At 42.7% G+C, this 23,484-nt stretch overlaps 1 protein-coding gene across 3 annotated transcripts in view; it reads left to right on the top strand.

Moving 5' to 3' along the window:
- lss (lanosterol synthase (2,3-oxidosqualene-lanosterol cyclase)) overlaps positions 1–23,484 on the top strand; it is a 100,941-nt gene that overhangs the window by 71,581 nt on the left and 5,876 nt on the right. For 2 of the 3 annotated variants that reach the window (XM_043693429.1, XM_043693428.1), the window contains exons 17-22: positions 4,227–4,332; positions 4,648–4,713; positions 12,146–12,226; positions 15,016–15,186; positions 19,173–19,251; positions 22,984–23,133. In XM_043693429.1, coding sequence (XP_043549364.1) covers positions 4,227–4,332; positions 4,648–4,713; positions 12,146–12,226; positions 15,016–15,186; positions 19,173–19,251; positions 22,984–23,121 — 641 coding nt within the window. In that variant the 3' untranslated portion in view covers positions 23,122–23,133. The remainder of the gene's footprint in view (positions 1–4,226; positions 4,333–4,647; positions 4,714–12,145; positions 12,227–15,015; positions 15,187–19,172; positions 19,252–22,983; positions 23,134–23,484) is intronic. The other variant, XM_043693430.1, reaches the window with a different exon arrangement.

Here is a 23,484-nt window from a genome sequence, read left to right as displayed (position 1 = left end):
GTTAATGCTACTTTCACTACTCCTCACCTAGCCCTCCATCACATTGTTGGTAACTGCTAGATATCCAAATGCTGACATTTGAACTGAGGCTAATTTTTCTGTCCTCTGAGCTTTTTACTTCTCGCCTCCACTCCGCTAATTCCAAAGGTGTGAACTATACAAATTCTCCAGCCAACATTTGATTGTTGTACGTTGGCAGTTTTTCTAGTTGAAATGATTTCCTGTGCTCGCCTGTCTCCGAATTCTCTCTCTCTCTCTTCAATGTATCCAAGAACAGAGGCGACACGGTGGCTCAGTGGTTAGCACTGCTGCCTCATAGCGCCAGGGTCCCAGGTTCAATTCCAGCCTCGGTGACTGTCTGTGTGGAGTTTGCACATTCTCCTGCTTTTTGTGTGAGTTTCCTCCTGGAGCTCCAGTTTCCTCCCACAGTCCAAAGATGGCCATTCTAAATTGCCCATAGTATTAGGTGCTTTAGTCAGAGGGAAATGGGTCTGTTGGGTTTCTCTTTGGAGGGTCGGTGTGGATTTGTTGGGCTGAAGGGCCTGTTTCCACACCCGTAGGGAATCTAATCTAATCAAACAGGTGTGCTATTCAGCCTATGGTGCCTATCCTGTTATCCATGATGATCATGGCTAATCAAACACTTCATTGCCTTTTCCCCACCCACTCCCATAATCCTGTACACCACTGGTAATCATAAATCTATTAATCTCTACTTTAAAGATATTCAAAGACTCTGCTTCCATGGCAATCTTTTCCAAAGGTCCACAACCCTCTAAAGCCCAACTCTTCCACTCACAATAAAACATAACATTCTAATAGTTCTCCTGATTACTTGCTGTACCTGCATCCTAATGTTCTGTCATCATCCAGATCTCCATACATCTCAGAGCTCTGCAGCCTCTCATCATTGAGACAAAATGCTTTTTTATTCTTTCTGCCAAAATGGACAATTTCACACTTTCCCATAATTTACTCCATTTGCCAGATCTTTGCCTGCTCGCTTAACCTATTTTATCCTTTTGTAACCTCATGAACACTTCACAAGTCAGTTTCCTATCTATCTTTGTATCATTAGTAACCATTAATAGAAAAGAGTTGTGACCCCAGCACCGACCCCTATGTCACATCACTTATGACATCCTGAATAAGACCCTTTTATTCTGTACTACCTGTTACCCAGCCAATCTTCTATCCATGCCAATGTGTTCTCTTCTATACTATGAGCTTTTATTTGCCTTAGTAGGCTTTGATGTGGCAGTTCATCAAATATTTTTGTAAATCTAATCTAATGCATCCACTGGTTTCCCTTTATTCAGAGCATTAACTAATTCTTCAAAGAACTCCAAGTTAACTAAATAAATTATTTAAATATTATTTCCTTTGACAAAGCCATGCTGGACCTGGCTGATTAACTTGAACTTATCCAAGTGCAATGTTATAACATTTTTAATAATGCGTCCAATGTTTCTTGGCCCAGTTTGCCCTGTGTTTCTCCATAAGCCAGAGCTGCCATCCATTGAGTCTCTGACTAATGTTATTCTCCCTCTGTTTCTGCTTCCCTGTGAGCAGCATGGGCTTTGGCTCCACTCCCCAGATGAGCTGTCAGTCTCACTGTTTTGTGTCGGTGAAAACCTGTTCTTGAGTGAGTTGCACTCCGAGGCTTTCCTGACTACTTTCCTGCTTTTGTCTGACTAATGGTCATATATTCCTTCTCTGACTGCACTTCCTTAAGCTGCAGGATGACCATGTCTAAAAATGTGTTATCCATATAACTCTCAGCCTCTTGGATGTGCTGAGGCACTTTCTTCAGATCTGATCATCCAGACTGCCAGGAGGGTGTAAAACTTCATACATACTGTAGGCAGTGAAATACACAGGGCTGAGCTCTCCTGCTATACTTTCGGTTAAAATATTCCTTCCATAAACTTAAGCCAGGTAGAAGCTTATCTAAGTTTTGGTGGAACTCTCACCTTTTCTTCATGCAGTTTTAAAGTTTAGCACTGCTGCCTCACAGCGCCAGAGACCCAGGTTTAATTCCCATCTCAGGCAACTGTCTGTGTGGAGTTCGCAAATTCTCCCTGTGTCTGCGTGGGTTTCCTCAGGGTGTTCCAGTTTCCTTCCACAGTCCAACAATGTGCAGGTTAAGTGAATTGGCCATGCTAAATTGACCGTAGTGTTAGGTGAAGGGGTAAATGTAGGTCTGGGTGGGTTGCTTTTCGGAGGGTCGGTGCTAAATTGACCGTAGTGTTAGGTGAAGGGGTAAATGTAGGGGAATGGGTCTGGGTGGGTTGCTCTTCGGAGGCTCGGTGTTGGGCCAAATTGTAAGTAATCTAATCCAATCTGCCAATTAGGTGTCTGCTATGTGCTGTCATCACATTTGTCAGGTATTTTTCAACGTTGGTGAAGTTCCTGCCATTCTGACTGAGCTTGATCTCGCCATCTTACTCCCACTGGATTTTATACGGGCCCAAACTTTTCCTCATTTTTTGTCACAAGATCCTAATTTTGTCTCTGTGATGCTGACTGCCTGTCACAGGGGTCTCACATCATAAAACATAGAACAGTCTAGCACAGGAACAGGCCCTTTGGCACCCCATCCATTTCTGTGCTGACCTTGATGCCATTCTAAATTAATCCCATCTGCCTGAACATGGTCCATATTCTCTACCTGTTCATGTTTCTGTCTAAATAATTGTTAAACACTGCTGTCGTATCTGCTTCCGCCACTTCCCTGGCCATATTCCAGGAACCAGCCATCGTCTGTGTCAAAATAAAATTTTCTCGCATATCTCCGTTAAACTTTTCACCTCTCACCTTAAACCAACATCCCCTCATATTTGACATTTCTTTTCCACCCTGGAAAAGAAAATCCAACAAACCATGACCCTCATAATTGAATATACTTGCATCAGGTCAGCCCCTCGGCATCCTCAGCTCGAGACAAAAACAAACCAAGTTTGTCCAATGTCTCCTGATAGTTAATCCACTCCAAACCAGGCAACATCCTGGTCAGCCTCTTTTGCAACCTTTCCAAGGCCTCCACATCCTTCCAATACTATGGTGACCAGAACTGCTCACAACACTCCAAATGTAGCCGTATTAAAGTCTTAAATAGCTGCAGCGGGATTTCCCAACCTTTAAACTCTTGGCCCAACCAGTGAAGGCAAGCATGCCATATGCTACCTTTCCCACATTATCAACTGTGTTGTCACTTTCAGGGAGCTATGGATTTCTCAAGATCCCACGATCCCTCTGTTTACGTCAATGCTCCTAAGGGTCATGCCATTTACTGTATACTGCCATTTACTGTCTTGCATTTGAACTCCCAAAATGCATCACCTCAGATTAAACTCCATCTGCAATTTCTACGCTCAACTTTCCAACTGATCTATATCCTGCTGTATCCTTTGTTAACCTTCCTTACTATCCACCACTCTACTATTTTTCATGTCATCTGCAAATTTACGAATCAGATGAACTACATTTTAATCCAAATCATTTATGTATATTACAAACAATAGAGGTCCCAGTACTGATTCTTGCAAAACGCCACTGGTCACGGAACTTCAGTCAGAAAAATACCCCTCACCTCTCCAGTTCCTCTCTGCGATGCTGTCTGTCACAGGGTCCATACGTCACCTCTCATTCCTGATGAAGGGCTTATACCTGAAACGTCCATTCTCCTGCTCCTTGGATGCTACCTGACCTGCTGTGCTTTTCCAGCAACACACTCTCAACTCTGATCTCCAGCACCTGCAGTCCTGACTTTCTCCGAAGATCCTGCACTGTCAGAGATGGCATCTTTCAGATGAAACATTACATTAGATCTGCTCCTCTTTTTGGTCATTGAAAAATTATTGGATGGCACTACTTTGAAATAAGACAGAGGAGCTCTTCTTCGTTCCTGACAATATTTATTCCTCAGAGTAACATCACAAAACAGACCAACAGTCATGGTTATGTTGATGTTTTCTTGAGAATTTACCATGTGCAGATTGGCTGACTCATTTACGACATTACAACAGTGACTGCTTTTTCCAGCCAGTGATATACTTTTAAAAACACTCTGGGACATGCCGTAGTTGCACAAGATGATTTTTCAATTCATGTTTTTTTATCTTGTCTAAGACTGTTTTTAATACTGTAAAGTTAATCAACCTTGCCCAAGTGATGAGATGCAACAAACAGCTTCCATTATTAAATACGTCTTTTTTTTCCTGCAGGTGATATAATGATTGATTATACATATGTTGAGTGCACATCTGCGGTCATGCAAGCATTAAAACACTTCCATGAGAAATATCCATACCACAGAGTGAGGGAGATCCAGTGAGTATACTAGACATAAAGAAATTACAGGAATAACTTCATTTACATTTTTCAATGTATAATTTCAGTTACTTCACACTGTAAATTTTTGCTATAAATTCTGTGTGTTAGGATTGAGCCTATCACCTGATGAAGGAGCAACGCTCTGAAAGCTAGTGTGCTTCCAATTAAACCTGTTGGACTATAACCTGGTGTTGTGTTATTTTTAACTTTATTTACATCAGCTCCAACATAGATATGAATTGTTCAGTACTTTGCAATAGCTGTACTTAAACTGCCATCTACTCTCTAACAGTTTAATCTGATTTTCTTCAGTGATACTTTGGAAAAGGGCCTTGAGTACTGTCGGAGAATGCAGAATCCAGATGGGTCGTGGGAAGGGTGAGTAGGTTGTGTGTGTTGCAAATACTGAACAAACTTTGAAGTAAAATGCATGATTTTGGCAGTGAAGTGAAGCCTGAGCCATTGTGTGATGGTTTCTCTTTCTGCCACCTTGGGGACGGTAAGTGTCACCAAAGCAAGATTTATTATGGAACATTAGGAACATTAATATATAGACAGATGTGAGTGTGCAGGTCCACAGTTCCCTAATAATGGTAATATAGGTGGCCAAGGTGGTTCAGAAGGCATGTGGCGTGCTTGCCTTCATCAGCCAGGGTATGGAGTACAAGAGTTAGCAAACCATGTTACAGCTACATAAAAGGCCTGAAGAAGGGCTTATGCCCGAAACGTCGATTCTCCTGTTCCCTGGATGCTGCCTGACCTGCTGCGCTTTTCCAGCAACACATTTTCAGAACAGCTACATAAAACCCTTGTTAGGCCACATTTGGAGTACTGTGTACAGTTATGGTCGCCACACTACCTGTGGAAGCTTTGGAGAGAGCGCCGGGAAGGTTTACCAAGATGTTCCCTGGTCTGAAGGCCATTGGCTTTGAAGAAAGGTTAAAAAGATTAGGATTGTTTTCACTGGAAAGATGGCGACTGATAGGGGACATGATAGAGGTGTACAATATTATGAGAGGCATAGATAGAATCAGAGGCTTTTTCCCAGGGTTGAAGTTTCAATTACGAGGCAGCACGAGTTCAGTGTGAGAGGAGGAAGGTTTAAGGGAGATGTACAAGGGAGGTTTTTCATGCAGAGTGTGGTAGGAGCCTGGAACACACTGCCTGATGAGGGGATGGAAACAGGCACATTGGCGACATTTAAGAGGCATCTGGATGATCACGTGAATAGAGAGAGAACAGAGGGATACAGAGTGAATAAGGGCAGTTTTGTTTTTTTAGTTTAGTTAAGACATGATGAATGGCTTGAAGGGCCGAACAGCATGTTCCTGTGCTTTCTGTTCCTTCTTTCTGTTCTTTTATTCGAGTTTACCACTCCGAATGTTTTCAGTCTGTGAAAAGAGCAGGACTAGACCATTCAGCCCATCAAGCCTGTTTCATGCTTCAGTAAGGTCCAGCTTATTTGAGGTCTCAACTCCACTATGCTGCCTGATGCCTCCCCACCCCCCCAACCCCCCCCCCCGCCATAATCCTTGTAGATCAAAATTCTAACAAATGCACCCTTGAATTAATTCAATATCCTGTTTTCATTGTGCTCTGGAGATAGAAAATTCTGAAGATCACTCATCCTTTGGGAGATGATATGATCATGTTGTGGTGATGGCATCATCAAAGTGTTACTGGACCAGTAACCTAGGGGCCCAGGCTAATGTTCTGACAAATGGCAGCTGGTGGAATGTAAATTCAAATAATAAGGGTTCAGAAAAGATTTACAAGGATGTTACCAGGGTTGAAGGATTTATCAAGAGAGGCTAAATAAACTCTAGCTGATTTCTTCGGAGCATCAGAGGCTGAGAGGTGATGATACAAAAGTTTATAAAGTCATGAGGGTAACGGATAGGGTGAATGGCTGAGGCCTTTTCCCAGGGTCGGGGTGTCCAAAACTAGAGGGCATAGATTTAGGGTGAGAAGGGTAAGATTTAAAAGAGACCTCAGAGGCAACCTTTTCACGCAGAGGGTGGTACATGTATGGAATGAGCTGCCAGAGGAAGTGGTGAAGGCTGGTACAATTACAGCATTTAAAGGGTACCTGCATGGGTATATGAATAGAAAGGGCTTACAGGAATATGGGCCAACTGCTGGCAAATGGGACTGGATTAATTTGGGATATCTGGTCAACATGGACGAATTTGACCGAAGGGTCTGTTTCCATGTTGTACAGCTCGATGACTCTAAATGTGGAATGGGTCAGGCAGCATCCAGGGAATAGGAGAATCGACGTTTCGGGCATAAGCCCTTCTTCAGGAAGGGCTTATGCCCGAAACGTCGATTCTCCTATTCCCTGGATGCTGCTTGACCTGCTGCGCTTTTCCAGCAACACATTTTCAGCTCTGATCTCCAGCATCTGCAGACCTCACTTTCTCCTCTAAATGTGGAATGTAAAGCTAATCTTGATAAGAGTGACCATGAGTCAAACATCAATTTTTGTAAAAGCCCTTCTAGTTCACTAATGAAAGAAGTTGGCCATCCTTATCTAGTCTGGCCTCCATGTGACTCCAGATCCACAGCAGTGTGATTGACTCTTAGTTGCCCTCTGAATTGGCAGCTTTGGGTCTAATTCACAGTGTTTCTGGGGCCAAAGTCCCATCTCCACACTGAGAATACCATCACATGTTGTGGCTCCACGACTGTGCTGAATGAGATGCATTCAGAACAGATCTAGCAACTCAAACCTGGTCATCTGTGAGGAGCTGTGAGCCATCGGCAGCAGCAGAATTCTTTTGAAATACCGTCTGTAACCTCATGGTCAGCTATCTCCCCAGCTCCTCCACTGCTGTCAAGCGAGGGGATCAGGTGTAGTTCATTGACACATCAGGGTCAGGCATACCTAACAATCTGGTGATCCTACACAGGAATATGTAGAGTCATAGAGTCCTACAGCATAGAGATAGGCCCTGAGGCCCAAACTGGTCCATCCTGCCAAAATGTCCATCCACACTAACCCCATTTCCTCCCTGCACTTGGCCCATATTCTTCTGAACCTTTCCTATCCATGTATTTGTCCAAAATCCTTTTAAACGTTGTTAATGTACCCCGCTCATTCCATATGTGTACCACTCTGTGTAAAAAAAAAAATGTTGCCCCTCAGGTTCCCTTTTATTCTTTCCCCTCTAACCTTAAACTGATGCCCTCTAGTCCTTGATTCCCCAACCATGGGAAAAGACTAAGTGCATTCACCCTATCTATGCCTCTCATGATCTTATATACCTCTGTAAGATCCCCTCAGTCTCCTACATTCTAAAGAAAAAGTCCCAACTTGTCCAACATCTCCCTAACCCCTGGTGTCATCCTTGTAAACTTCTGCACTCTTTCCATTCTAATAAAATCCTTCCTATAACAAGGTAACCAAAACTGATCACAGTACTCCAAGCGCGGCCCCACCAATGTCCTGTACAACTGCAACATAACTTCCCAACTTCTATACTCAATGCCCTGACTGATGAAGGCCAGTGTGCCAAAAGCCACCTTCACTGCCCTGTCGACCTGTGACTCCACTTTCAGAGAACCGTGCACCTGGACACCAAGGTCTCTCTGTTCACTACACTCCTTATGGCCCTACCATTCACCATGAAACTCCTACCTTGATTTGACTTTCCAAAATGTAACACCTCACACTTTCATCTGTATTAAACCCCATTTGCCATTTCTCGGCCCACTTCCCCAGCTGATCAAGATCCTGCTGCAATTTCTGACAACCTTCCTCACTGATCACGATACCACCTATTTAGTGTCATCTGCAAACTTACTAATCATGCCTTGTTCATCCTGATCCAAAATCATTGACATAGATAACAAACAGTAATGGGCCCAGCACCGCCCCCTGAGGCACTCCACTAGTCACAGGCCTCCAGTCTGACAAGCATCCTTTACTATTACCCTCTGCTTCCTAACACCAAGTCAACTATGTATCCAGTTTGCCAGCTTGCCCTGGAATCCATGTGATCTAACCTTCCAGAGCAACCTACCATGTGGAATCTTAACAAACTTGTGAGTCATGATCTCCCATGGACAAAGCCATGCTGACTATTCCTAATCAAACCCTGTATTTCCAAATGCATGAGTATGTTATCCCTGAAAATCTTTTCAAGTAACTTACCTACCACAGATGTTAAGCTTACTGGTCTATAGTTCCCAGGTTTTTTTCTTTGTGGCCCCTCTTGAATAAGGGCACAACATTCGCTACCCTCCAATCTTTGGTGACCTTGCTCATGGCTAAAAAGGATGCAAGAGTATCAGGCAGGGCCCCCGCAATCCGCAATTTCTCCTCTAGCCTGTTGCAGGGTTCTTGGATATATCTGGTCAGGACCAGGAGATTTATCCACCTTCATCCATTCTAATCTAATATGTCCAACACCTCCTTACTGTGATATGGACTGTCCCCAAGATATCACCACTAACTTCCCAAGTCTTCATGTCTTTCTCCGTGGTAAACACAGAGGAGAAATATTCATCGAGAACCTTGCCCATCTCCTGGAGTCCTGCACATACATGTCCACTTTGGTCCTTGAGGGGCCCTATTCTCTCTCTCATTATTCTTTTTCCTTTTAATATACTGAAAGTAACTCTTTGGATTCACCCTAATCTTCTCAGCCAAGTCTATCTCGTGCCCCTGTTTCGCCCTCCTTATTTCCTTCTTCAGCAAACTCCTGTATTCCCTGTAACCTTCCAGGGATTCCCTTGATCCCAGCTGCCTGTACCTCAGCCATGCCTCCTTTTTCTCTGGTCAAAGCTTAAATATCTCTTGTCATCCTTGGTTCCCTACTCCTGCCAACCTTGCCCTTCACCATCGCAGGAACATTTCGACTTGAACTGTAGCTATCTCACTTTTAAAGGCCTCCCACTTGCTGAACGACTCTTTACCTGTAAACAAACTTTCCAAACATAAACCGCCATAGAGTTAACGGTGTAAATGGAGAGGAATTTAAGTGTGTACAAGAAAAATTTCTGATTCAGTATGTGGAGGTCCCTACGAGAGGTGGAGAAAAATCTGACCGACTCTTCGGAAATAAGACAGGGTAGGTGACCGAGGTATCAATGGGGGAACACTTCAGGGCCAGTGGTCATAATTCCATTAGTTTCAAAATCGTGATGGAAAAGCATACGCCAGATCTAAAAGTTGAAGTTCTGAATTGGGGGCAGGCCCATTTTGCTGTATCAGGCAAGAACCATAAAAAGTTGATGGGGGGGGGGGGGGGGCTGCAGATTTTCACAGGTAAAGGGACAGCTGGAAAGTGGGAAGCCTTCAAAAATGAGGTTACAAGAGTCCAGAGACCATATGCTCCTGTTAGGGTGAAGGGCAAGGCTGGTATGTGTAGGGAATGTCGGATGCCTTAATGTTTTGGTCAAGAAAAAGAAGGAAGCATATGTCAGGTGTAGACAGCAGGGATTGCGTGAACCTCCTAGAAGAGTATAAAGGCAGTAGAAATATACTTAAGAGGGAAATCAGGAGGGCAAAATTACATAAGGAGAATGTAAAGGGTTTCAACAAATACATTAAGGACATAAGGTTAACTGGGGAGGGAATAGGGCCCCTCGAAGATCAGCAAGGGCTATGTATGGAATTGCAGGAGATGAGGACGATACTAAATGAATATTTTGAATCAGTGTTTACTGTGGACATGGATATGGAAGCTAAAGAACTTGGGAAAATAAATAGCAACATCATGAAAAATGTCCGTTTACAGAGGAAGTAGTGCTGGATATCTTAAAATGCATAAAAGTGGATAAATCTTCAGGACCTGATCAGGTGTACCTTAGAACTTTGTGGGAAGCTAGGGATGTGATTGTTGGGCCCCTTGCTGAGATATTTGTATCATTGATAACCAGAGGTGAGGTGCTAAGGTTGGCTAACATCATGCCACTGTTTAAAAAAGGGTGTAAGGAAAAGCCAGGGAACTATTACTGTCAAGTTGTTGGAGGGGATTCTGAGGGACAGAATTTGCATGTGTTTGGAAAAGTAAGGACTGATTATGGATGGTCAACATGGCTTTGTGCGTGGAAAATCATGTCTCACTGACTTAGTTGAGGTTTTGAAGAAGTAACAAAGAGGATTGATGAGGGCAGAGTGGTGGATGTGATCTGTATGGACTTCAGTAAGGCATTTGACAAGGTTCTAAATTGCAGACTATAGTTAGTAAGGTTAGATCACATGGAAGAAAGGGATATTAGCCATTTGAATACAGAACTGGCTCAAAGGTAGGAGACAGAGGGTGGTGTTGGAAGTTGCTTTTCAGACTAAAAGCCTGTGACCAGCGGTGTCCCAAAAGTATCGATGCTGAGTTGCACTGCTTTTTGCATTTGTTTAAATGATTTGGATGTGAACATAGGAGGTGTGGTTAGTCGGTTTGCAGATGACACCAAAATTGGAGGTGTCGTGGATAACCAAGACGTTTATAGAACATAGAACATAGAAGAATACAGCGCAGTACAGGCCCTTTGGCCCTCGATGTTGCGCCGATCCAAGCCCACCTAACCTATACTAACCCACTATCCTCCATATACCTATCCAATGCCCGCTTAAATGCCCATAAAGAGGGAGAGTCCACCACTGCTGCTGGCAGGGCATTCCATGAACTTACGACTCGCTGAGTGAAGAACCTACCCCTAACTTCAGTCCTATATCTACCCCCCCTTAATTTAAAGCTATGCCCCCTTGTAATACCCGACTCCATACGCGGGAAAAGGTTCACACTGTCCACCCTATCTAACCCCCTAATCATCTTGTACACCTCAATCAAGTCACCCCTAAACCTTCTTTTCTCTAATGAAAACAGCCCCAAGTGTCTCAGTCTTTCCTCATACGATCTTCCTTCCATACCAGGCAACATCCTGGTAAACCTCCTCTGCACCCGTTCCAGTGCCTCCACATCCTTCCTATAGTATGGCGACCAAAGAGTACAATGAGATCTTGATCATATGGAATTTAATTTCGATAAATGTGAGGTGCTTTTGGAAAGGTAAATCAGGGCAGTATTTAGAAAAGTAATGGTAAGGTCCTGGGGAGTGTTGCTGATCAAAGAGACCTTGGAGTGCAGGCTCATAGTTCCATGAAATTGGAGTGACAGATAGACAGGATAATGAAGAAGGCTTTTGGTATGCTTGCCTTTATTGGTCGGTGCATTGAGTATAGGAGTTGGAAGGTCATGTTGCAGCTGTATAGGACATTGTTTAGGCCACTTTTAGAATACTGCTTTCAATTCTGGTCTCCATGCTAGTGGAGGAATGTTGTGAAACTTGAAAGGGTTCAGAAAAGATTTACAAGAATGTTGCCAAAGTTGGAAGGTTGAGCTAGAGGGAGAGGTTGAATAGGCTGGGGTTGTTTTCCCTGGAGCGTTGGAGGCTGAGCAGTAACCTTATAGAAGTTTATTAAATCATGAGTGGCATAGAAAGGGTGAATAGCCAAGATCTTTTCCCCAGGGTAGAGCAGTCCAACACTAGAGGGCATAAGTTTAAGGCGAGAGGGGAAATATTTAAAAAGGACCTATGGGGCAACGTTTTCACACAGAGTGTGGTGTGTGTATGGAATGAGCTGCCAGAGGAAGTGATAAAGTCTAGTTCAATTACAACATTTAAAAAGCATCTGGATGGGTATATGAATAGGAAGGGTTTGGAGGGATATGGGCCAAGTGCTAGCAAATGGAAGTAGATTAATTTAAGATATCTATTTGCATGACACATTGGACCAAAGGGTGTGTTTCCATGCTGTACAGTTGTATGACTTAAAGTATATGTTCCACCTTTCTTTTCACAGGAGCTGGGGTGTATGCTTTACGTATGGAACCTGGTTTGGTCTGGAAGCTTTTGCCTGCATGGGACACACGTATCAGAAAGGGTGAGTGAATATAATTCCTGAGCTGCTGTGAAGTATAATATACTTCATAATAATCCTCTGAAGTACAATATACTCTGCATTCCTATAATAGACTGTTTACTCTTTAAATGTTTGTCATTGCCTCATCACTATTATGTGTTTAAGTAATTCCCAAATTATCGTAGGCAGCTTGTGCCTCATACCATAGCCTACTCTGAGAATCAACTACATCACTTTCCATCTTAATGACTTACTGTCCTGACTTGGAAATATATCGCTATTCCGTCAGTGTTGCTGGAACATAATCCTGGAATTTCCTCCCTAACAGCATTTTGGGTCAAACGACAGCACGTGGATTGCAACAGTTCAAGGAGGCAGGTCACCACTATCTTCTGAAGAGCACCTAGGGTTGGGTAATAATTGCTAGCCAGCCAGCAATGCCCACATCCTGTGAGTGAATGAATTAAAATAAACAGTTCAGTCATGACTTTATCGAATGCCAGATCAGGTTCAAGGGGGCCAGTCGCCTGCTCGCGCTCCTAATTCATGTGCTTTGTTTATGTTGAGACTGCAGAAATAATAATAGGGAGATGGGAGACATTAAATGAACGCATCTCTCATGTTGAAAATGGTGGCAAGTTACTGGTCTAATGAAAGTCAGGACTTATAGAAATGGGTATTCGTAAAGATACAGTATAGAGGGGTTTAGAATTGCCTAACAGCTCCCCATGGATTACAAGGTAGACTTGACTTTCTAGAGGAGAATGCGAGTGCAGGGATTAAAGGGCCAGCTAGCCTGATGTCAGTGGCAGAGAAACTAGTAGCCATTAATTATGAAGGATATGATAATAAATACATTGAAAATCATCTGTCTGAACAGAATCAGCATGAGTTAATGAAAAAGAAAAGGTGTTTGACAAATCTGTTGACATTTTTGAAATCAAGTCTAGCAGAGCAGATAAAGGGAAGCCAGTAGATGTAGTATATTTGGATTTTCAAAAAATATTCAGCAAGGTATCACACACGTTGTCACTCCAAATTGAGTTCATGAATTAGGGTAATATATGACCTGTTCTTTTATTCTTATGAAGCTGCAAACTTATAATTGCCCTTTTACAAATGCATTGAAACTGTCATCTCCAAATGGCGAATTTTACAAGCACATTAAATTATTGCCACGTAAGCTGCAATGCAACTGTATTGATTTCAAGCAAGAATCTTTTTCACCAGACTCAGTTCCTAGGGAATGCAAGATACATTCTTCATATCTATTCTTCAGATGATACCAAATTGAGCGGGAGGACGAACTTTGCTGAGAATGCAGAGATCCTTCAGCGTGTTATGGACAGGTTGGGTGACTGGGCAAATCAGTGGCAGATGCAGTATAATTTGGATAAATGTGGGGTTATTCGCTTTGGGAGCAAAAACTAGTGATCAGATTTCTACCTGAAAGGCTGTAAATTAGGAGAGGGGAATGTGCAGCAGGACCTGGGTGTCTTTGTGTACCAGTTGCTGGAGGTAAACATGCAGGTTTTGAGTACAGGAGCAGGGACGTATTATTGCAGTTATACAGGCCCTTAGAGAGGTCACACCTAGAATATTGTGTGCAGTTTTGGTCTCCTTTTCTGAGGAAGAATGCTCTCTCTCTCTCTCAAGAGAGATTGTAGCGGAGGTTTACCAGGCGGGACTGACATATGAGGATAGGTTGACTAGGTTAGGATTGTTTCACTGGAGTTCAAACAATTGAAGGGGGACTTCATAGAGACTTATAAAATTCTAACAGGACTAGATGGGTAGATGCATGGAGGATATTTCTGATGGTGGCTGTATCCAGAACCAGGGATCACAGTCTGAGGGGTAGAACACTTAGGACCGAGATGAGGAAACATTTCTTCACCCAAAGAGTGATGAGCCTGTGGAAGTCAGCACAGCAGGAAAAAGTTGATGCCAAAACATTGAATGTATTCAAAAGGCAGCTAAATATAACACTTGGGTGAAGGGATCAAAGGTTATGGGAAGAAAGCCAGATTAGGCTATTGACAGTCAGCCATGATCGTGATGAATGGCAGAGCAAGCTAGAAGGGCCGAGTAGCAGTCTCCTGCTCCTGTCGTCTATGTTTCTATCTTTCAGGTTACACTGGCCCCATTTTATATTGTTTACAGTGGCTGAGCATCAGCACAATCTCGTTGTTTGCTGTTAGAGATCCAGCACTTTTTAGACATTCATTTTTACCTCACTTATCCTGGAATGGACTAGCTTGAGCCAAATACCCTGTTGGTTTCTCTGCAGGAAGTCCTGTGTAATTTGTCATACAGCACAAAAAAATCATTTCGGTTGAGTCATATGTTGGCCAGACTGGGTGAGAATGATAGATTTCCTTCCCTCAAGATCGTGGTGACAGTGAACGCAAGTTGTCATGGCCACCATCACTGTGACTAACTTTCAATTTCATATATATTGAACTTAAATTCCGCCAGCTACCATGATATGTCTCCAGAGCATTAACTCAAGATTACGAGGCTACAGCCATTACCACTATACCACTCCGTGAACACAGAAACCACTTAGGTCCATGAACCTGCCCCTTTATTCAATCTAACGATTGCTAATCTCATGATCAAGACTTATGGTGACAAACAGGATTGTTGCTCCCTATTCCAGATATTTCCAGTTAAAAATAACTGCATAGATAATGCATGATTAGTTCCATCTGGCATTTTGACAGCTAATATTATCAGAAATCCCATTGTGTGTAATTCCCTGATTTCCCTCGTAAATTATGTCCACATTTGCTTTGTTTTGTACCTAGTGCTGCATGCAGAGCAGTGACCCGTGCCTGTGAGTTCCTACTGTCCAAACAGATGGAAGATGGAGGGTGGGGTGAAGACTTTGAATCGTGCGAGCAAAGAAAATACGTGCAAAGCGCAAAGTCCCAAGTTCACAATACATGTTGGGCAGTATTAGGATTAATGGCTGCCAGGTAAGGATGGAGCTTGTTGTTGCATTTATTTATAAAAACAACTTGTGCCTTCTTTCATCAGAAGCGTACTCCATAATATCCTGTTATTTATGGGAATGAGCCAGTAATAGAGTCATCATAGTACAGGAGGAAGGTATTCAGACCCTTCATTCCATGCTGGCTACTTGCAGTCTGAGCCAGTTAATCCCAATTTCGCATTCTATCCGCATAACCTGAGAGGGAAAAACCTTTCAGGCTATGGAGATAGAATGGGAAATTGGGATTTCCCCATCTAATTCCATTTTGAAATCATTGATTGTCTCCACTTATACCCCCCGCATAGTAGGTAGTTCCAGATTCTTAATGGGTGCTACATGAGAATTATTTCTCACAGCTCTTCTCCCCCCTCCATCCACCCACCCACCAAACTCCAGAAGGCTTCTATCAAAAAGTCTCCCTTCTGCCTCCTTTTCTCTTTGGAGACTAACTACATTTTCTTCAGCTTAGTCTTATAAATGATCTCCCTAATCCAATCTGGTCAATATCCCCTGCACCTCTCAGGGTGTGGTGGCTGAAACTGAACACAGTGATCTATTTGGGGCTCCACTGTGCTTTATAAAGATTCAGAATAACCTCCCTGCTTTTGTACTCAATATCCCAGTCAATGAAGCCCAAGATCCCAAATGTTTTGTTAATTACTATGTCCAACAATCTATAAAATTCTATGCATATACATCCTAGGTCCTTCCTTTGAAGCACACTCTTTAAGCCTGAAACAGAACCAGAAAATGCTGGAGAACCTCAGCAGATCTGGCAGCATCTGTGGAGAGAAAGCAAGAGTTAACGTTTTAATTCCAGGGACCCTTCTTCAGATCTGAGCTGTTTCACCTATAATTGAGAAGCAGTAAATGAATATTTTTCATCAGTGTTGACACTAGAAAAAGACAATGTGGTGGAGGAGAATACAGAGATATAGGCTACTAGACTAGATGAGGTTGAGGTGTACAAGAAGGAGGTGGTAGCAATTCTGGAAAGTGTAAAAAAAAAAGGTAAGTCCCCTGGGCCAGATGGGATTTATCCAAGGATTCTCTGGGAGGCCAGGAAGGAGATTCCAGAGCCTTTGGCTTTCATCTTTATGTCATCATTATCTACAGAAATAGTGCCAGAAGACTGGAGGATAGCAAATGTTCCCTTGTTCAAGAAGAGGAGTAGAGACAACCCTGGAAATTTGTAGACCTGTGTGCCTTACTTCAGTTGTAGGGAGGCTGTTGGAAAGTATTATAAGAGATAGTATTTGTAATCATCTAGAGAGGAATAAGTTGATTAGGGATAGTCAGCACAGTTTTGTGAAGGGTAGATCGTTCCTCACAAACCTTAGGGTTCTTTGAGAAGGTGACCAAACAGATGGGTGAGGGTGTATTTGGATTTCAGTAAGGCGTTTCCCATGGTAGGCTATTGCACAAAATACGGAGGCATGGGATTGAGGGTGATTTAGCAGTTTGGATCAGAAATTGGCTAGCTGAAAGAAGTCAGACATTGGTAATTGATGGGAAATATTCATCCTGGAACTCAGTTACTAGTGGGGTACTGCAAGGATCTGTTTTGGGTCCACTGTTGTTTGTGTAAATGACCTGGATGAGGGCATAGAATGATGGGTTAGTAAATATGCAGATGACACTAAGGTCGGTAGAGTTGTAGATAGTGATGAAGGACATTGTAGGTTATAGAGAGACATAGGTAAGCTGCAAATGGAGTTTAATGCAGAAAAGTGTGAGGTAATTCACTTTGGAAGGAATAACAGCAATACAGAGTACTGGGCTAATGGTAAGATTCTTGATAGTAGATGAGCAGAGAAATGTTTGTGTCCATTTACATAGATCTTTGAAAGTTGCCACCCAGGTTGATAGGGTTGTTAAGAAGGCACGCGGTGTGTTAGCTTTTATTGAAAGAGGGATTGAGTTTTGGAACGATGAGGTCATGCTGCAGCTGTACAAAACTCTGGTGCGGCTGCACTTGGAGTACTGCTAGCAGTCTGGTCACCGCATTATAGGAAGGATGTGGAAGCTTTGGAAAGGATTCAGAGGAGATTTACTAGGATGTTGCCTGGTATGGAGGGAAGGTCTTACAAGGCTGTTTTTGTTCGAGAGAAGGTTGCGAGGTGACATAATTGAGACATATAAGATAATCATTGGGTTTGATAGGGAGGACAGTGAGAGCCTTTTTCCTCAGAAGGTGATGGCTAGCATGAGGGGACATAGTTTTAAATTGAGGGGTGATAGATATAGGATAGATGTCAGAGCTAGTTTCTTTACTCAGAGAGTAGTAGGGGCATGGAATACACTACCTGCAACAGTAGTAGACTCACCAACTTTAAGGGCATTTAAATGGTCATCAGATAGGCATTTGGACGAGAATGGAAAAGTGTAGGTTAGATGGGCCTCAGATTGGTTCCACAGGTTGGTGCAACATCGAGGGCCAAAGGGCCTGTACTGCAATGCAATATTCTATATTCTGTGTTTCCCTTTATCCTTTCTGCCAAATGCATCACTTTTCTGTGTTAAATTCCATTTGTTCATTTTGCTCATCTTTTAGTGTCCTATTCCAGACTATTGATGTTGTCCTCACTGTTTGTTACCGCTCCACGTTTGATTGAATGATCGAATTCCCTTCTTCAACTTTCTCTGTTACTTCTTCAGTAATTCACTTAATCTATTACAGATCCATGTTAACTCTCCTTAATTAACTCTAATCTCTCCAGATGCTGGGTGATTACAGTTTCTCCTTGATTATTTTTATTAATCTAAACTTTTCAATACAATGATCATTACTAATCGAAATTTTATGGTATCATTAATAATGTAAAGTTTATGATCTGGTGATCACTCTGATCCAAATGTTCTCCCATGGTGACTTGGTGCCCCCTTGTTCCCCAGCATCAAGCCCAGTGATCCTTCACTCCAAGTTAGACTAAAAACATGTTTAAGGGAATTCTCCTGAAAGCGTTTCAAACGTAGAATTCCTACACTGCAGAAACAGGCCATTTAGCCCACTTGGTTCACACCAACCCTTTAAAGAGCATCCCACCAGTCCCATTCCTCTACCCTATCCCTGTAACCTTGCATTTCCTGTGGCTAACGCACCTAACTTACACATCCCTGAACACTATGCGGGTAAATTAGCTCGGCCAATCCATTTAACATGCACATCTTTGGACTGTGGGAGGAAACTAGAGCACTTGGCAAAAGCCCATGCAGTTACAGGGAGACTGTGCAAACTCCACACAGACAGTCACCCAAGCGTGGAATTGAACCTGGGTCCCTGGCACTGTGAGACAGCAGTGCTAGCCACTGTGCCGCAATTCCTCCCCCTGCTTTCCCTTTACCAATTGATTTTTGAGGAAGTGAAGTCCCACAATATCATTACTAGTTCATGTAATGGCACAGCTATGCATTTGATTTCTCAGTCAGCAGTTACTGCCTTTAGAACCGTTCCAAACTTGTGTCAGTAATTAATTCAGCCTTCTTGAACTCCCTATGTAGTTAACAGTTTGGGATGGTGAAAGGTTGGAAGTATCTGCTGTAATGGTAGGGATGCTGAGAGATGGGATTTGCCTCATGCCCTTCAGTCTGGATAGACAGTGCTTTATCACTACTTGAAGCCAAATTTCAAAGCATTCTAGTCAGCTGACCACATATTAAAAGTTAATACCTTAATGTATAATGAGATTGTTAATCTTATTTGCATCTTTTCTCCCTTCAGCTTCAATACTTAAAATAATTACACAGTGCACCAAGCATCTCTTTGCAACTGTATAAAATGAGACTTTTATTTTCACAGTGCAATGCCAAAACTCTTGAGTAAGAATTAATGTATTGATGTCTTTGCAAAGCAGCTGTTTTGATAATCCATTATGTGCATTGTTTTGGCTGAGCTGAATGGCAATTATATTTTGCCTTTGTTTGACAACCTTTGTATTTCCCCTCCTTTTTGTTGCTGTGTTCTGTAAGGTACCCTGGCACACGGGCAATTGAGCGAGGGATTGAACTCCTAATGGCAAAGCAGTTGCCAAATGGGGATTGGCCTCAGGTGAGTGACTACCTATCTGTTTGCTTCAGGTTTTGCCTTTCATGTGATCTCCTGTTGTATCATTACAGAATACTGACCTATATTTAAACATGCACAAAAAAAAATTTTGATGAACAATAGTTTGACGTGTCATAGAGTCAGACAGCATGGAAACAGACCCTTCAGTCGAACCAGTCCATGCCGAACATAATCCCAAATGAAACTAGTTCCACCTGGCCCGTGTCCCTCCAAATCTTTCCTGTTCATGTATCTACCCAAATGTCTTTTAAATATTGTAATTGTACCAGCATCCACCACTTACTCAGGAAGTCCATTCCACACACGAACCACCCTCTTTGTAAAAAAAAAAAAAATTGCCTCTTATGTCTTTTTAAAATCTCTCTCCTGTCACCTTAAAAGTGTGCCTCCTAGTCTTGAAATCCCCCATCCTAGAGGAAAGACAACTACCTACCCTGTCTATGAATCTCATTATTAACTTCTGTCTGGTAGCCTTTCAACCTCCTAGTCTATCCAGCCTTTCTTTATAACTCAAACCTTCTGTACTCAGCACCATCCTGGTAAATTCCTTCTGAACCCTCTCCAGCTTGATAATAATCCTTCCTATAACTGGGTGACCAGAACTAGACACAGTATTCCAGAAGAGGCCTCACCAATGTGGGTTTTAACTTATTGGCTGTGAGCTATTTATGTGCATGCCATTGAGTCTTGCCAACAATGACTAACAATAAAATTGTTTCTCTATTAATTGCATAAGCTTCAAGTTGCTTGACTACAGAACATAGAACAGTACAGGCCCTTCGGCCCTCAACGTTGTGCTGACTTTTTATCCTACTCTAAGATCAACGAACCTACATAGCCTACAATTAACTATTATCCATGTGCCTATCCAAGAGTGGCTTAAAAGCCCCTAATGTATCTGACTCTACTACCACCGCTGGCAATGTATTCCACTCACCCACCACACTCTGTGTAAAAAACCTGCCTCTGAAATCTCCGTTAAGCCTTCCTCCAACCACATTAAAATTATGTCTCCTCATGACAGCCATTTCTGCTCTGGAAAAAAGTCTATGACTATCCACTCTATTTATGCCTCTCGTCATCTTGTACACCTCTATCAAGTCAGCTCTCATCCTTCTTCGCTCCAATGAGAAAAGCCCTAGTTCCCTCAACTTTTCTTCATAAGACATGTCCTCCAGTCCATTCCCTGGCCTTTACTATCGTTATGGAGAGGGATAAGAGCAGATGGTATGGGAGAGTATTTAATTGGGGGTGGGGGAATTTACAATGCCATTAGGCAGGAACAGTGGAGCATAAATTGGGAACAGATATTCTCAGGGAAATGCACGACAGAAATGTGGAGGTTGTTCAGGGAGCACTTACTGTGAGTGCTGGATAGGTCTGTCCCACTGAGACAATGAAGGGATGGTAGGGTGAAGGAACCTTGGATTACAAGAGATGTGGAAAACCTAGTCAAGAGGAAGAAGGAAGCTTACTTAAGATGAGGAAACAAGGATCAGACAGGGCTCTAGACATTTACAAGGTGGCTAGGAAGGAACTGAAGAATGGACTTCGAAGAGCTAGAAGGAAGCATGAATAAGCTTTGGCAGGTAGGATTAAAGAAAACCCTAAGGCGCTCTACACTTGTGAGGAACAAGAGGATGTCCAGACTGAGGGTAGGGCCAATCAGGGATAGTGGTGGGATCTTGTGCCTGGAGTCCGAGGAAGTAGGGGAGGTCCTTAATGAATACTTTGCTTCAGTTGTTGTTTGTGAGGACTGTGTGAAACAGGCTGATATGCTCAGACAGGTTGATGTTAGGAAGGAGGATGTGCTGGAAAGTTTGAAAAACATGAGGATAGAGAAGTCCCCTGGGCCAGACAGAATATACCTAAGGTTACTATGGGAAGCGAGAGAAGAGATTGCTGCACCTTTGACGATGATCTTTGCGTCCTCACTGTCTGCTGGAATAGTACCAGATGATTGGAGGGTGGTAAATGTTCAAGAAAGGGAATAGGGGCAAACCTGGGAATTGCAGACCATTCAGCCTTATGTGGGCAAATTATTGGATTTGGTCCTTCTCCCATCGAGAGATCTGACACCTGACCTGGTTCTTTGCCAAGCACCAAATCCAATATGGCCTCCTCTCTAGTTGACCTATCTGCACATTGAGTCAGGAATCCTTCCTGGACACATCTGACAAAGTCTGTTCCATCCAAACTATTTGCACTAAGGGGGTTCCAATCAATATTAGGAAAGTTAAAGTCACCCATGATAACAACCCTGTTACTTCAGCAACTTTCCAAAATCTGCCTCCCAATCTGCTCCTCTGTGTCCCTGTTGCTATCGGAGATAGATAGAAAATACCCAGTAAAATGACTCCTCCTTTCCTGTTTCTGACTTCTACCCATAATGACTCAGTGAAACCCTCCTCGACGATCTCCCTTTCTGGAGCTGTTACACTATCCCTGATTAGCAATGCCCTCCCTCCCTCCATATCTATCTATTTTGTAACATCTAAACCCCAGAACATCCAACAACTATTCCTGCCCCCATGATATCCAAGTCTCCATAATGGCTACAACATCATAGCTCCAAGTACTGATCCACGCTCTAAGTTCATCACCCTTATTCCTGACACTTCTTGTTAAAATAGACACAGGAGAAAGTGAGGACTGCAGATGCTGGAGATCAGAGTCGAAAAGTGTGGTGCTGGAAAAGCACAGCAGATCAGGCAGGCAGCATATGAGCAGGAGAATCGACATTTTGGACGTAAGTCTGATGAAGGGCTTCTGCCCGAAATGTCAATTCCCCTGCTGTTCAGATGCTGCCTGACTTGCTGTGCTTTTCCAGTGCCACACTTTTCAACTCAAAATAGACATACTTCAACCCATCAAACTGACTGCAATTTTGCCCTATCAACTGTTTATCCTTCCTCACAGACTCTCTGCACACTGTATTTGCCTGTTCACCAACTATCCCATCCTCTGATCCTGAGCTCCGGCCTCCCGAAGAGCTCTAGCAAACCTCCTGCCCAGGATCTTGGTGTCCCTCCAGATTGGGTGCAACCTGTCTTCCTTGTACAGGTCCCACCTTCCCCAGAAGGTATCCCAATGCTCCACATATCTGAAGACCTCCCTCCTATAATATCTATCCCTATTTATCTACTCAACCAGACCATTAAGAACCACTCTTTCCAAACTCTCATTGTTCACCCATAGTTTTATCATTCAATAGTTCTGTTCAATCTGTTGCAATCAATTGTTGCCTTATCGTTCCAAAGTTAGCCTTGTTTAAATTTAAAACCATGTTTCGTGACTTGTGCTCCTCTCCCTCCAGTCTCACATCGGGTTCTATTGTATATTGCTCACTGTCAATGAGCTGATCCCCTGCTGTTAAAATATTGATGAATTTAAACTCATTGCTTATAATTAAAGCTAAAATGACTTGTCTTCTGGGTACTTTAAGAATATATAATTCCAGAAAATTACCTCAAGTACTTTCAAGACATTTTCTACTTTTGAAACTACAGCAGTGTTGTTTCTCCAGATCTCTGTGTTAATTAAGATTTCCCATTATAACTGGTATTTTTATTGCAAGATTCTTCGGAATCTGTTTCTGTATCTTAATAATTGATCAATGTTGAATAGAGATCTGTGAGCATTACTTTTGTGTTTAAATGTTTTTCCCTGACCGAGAACTTGTCATTTTACTGTCCTGTTTTGATTTTCCTACAGGAGAACATTGCTGGTGTATTCAATAAAACCTGTGCAATTAGTTATACCTCCTACCGAACTATCTTCCCCATATGGACACTGGGACGATTCATCAGACAATACCCGAGTAGTGCCCAAACTATCAAGCTCAAACTCTGACAATGAAAACTGGTAAATGTGTTCATAAACTCCGAATTGCCCACTTTGCTAGTAGAACACTAAACATAGTAAGATACCTGACAATTTATACCTTCTAACAATGTGGGAAATGGTCTGCTGTGTACATATTCCTTAGTTGGATCATTGTGTGCCAAGTGACTGAGGGAAAACGGAAAGGACTGTGGATGCTGTAAATCAGAGACAAAAATAGAAATTGCTGGACAAGCTCAGCAGATGCAGCAGCATCTGTGGCGGGAAATCAGAGTTAATGTTTTGGGTCGAGCGATCTTTCCTCAGATGTAATGGTAGCTAGGAAAATGTCGGTTTATATGCAGAAGTAGGGTGGAGTGAGGGTGAAGGAGT

This window comes from Chiloscyllium plagiosum, chromosome 7, assembly GCF_004010195.1.
Source record: "Chiloscyllium plagiosum isolate BGI_BamShark_2017 chromosome 7, ASM401019v2, whole genome shotgun sequence".
Classification (NCBI taxonomy): domain Eukaryota; kingdom Metazoa; phylum Chordata; class Chondrichthyes; order Orectolobiformes; family Hemiscylliidae; genus Chiloscyllium; species Chiloscyllium plagiosum.
Note: the sequence above shows the minus strand (reverse complement) of the source record. Positions and strands in the feature narration are given on the sequence as shown.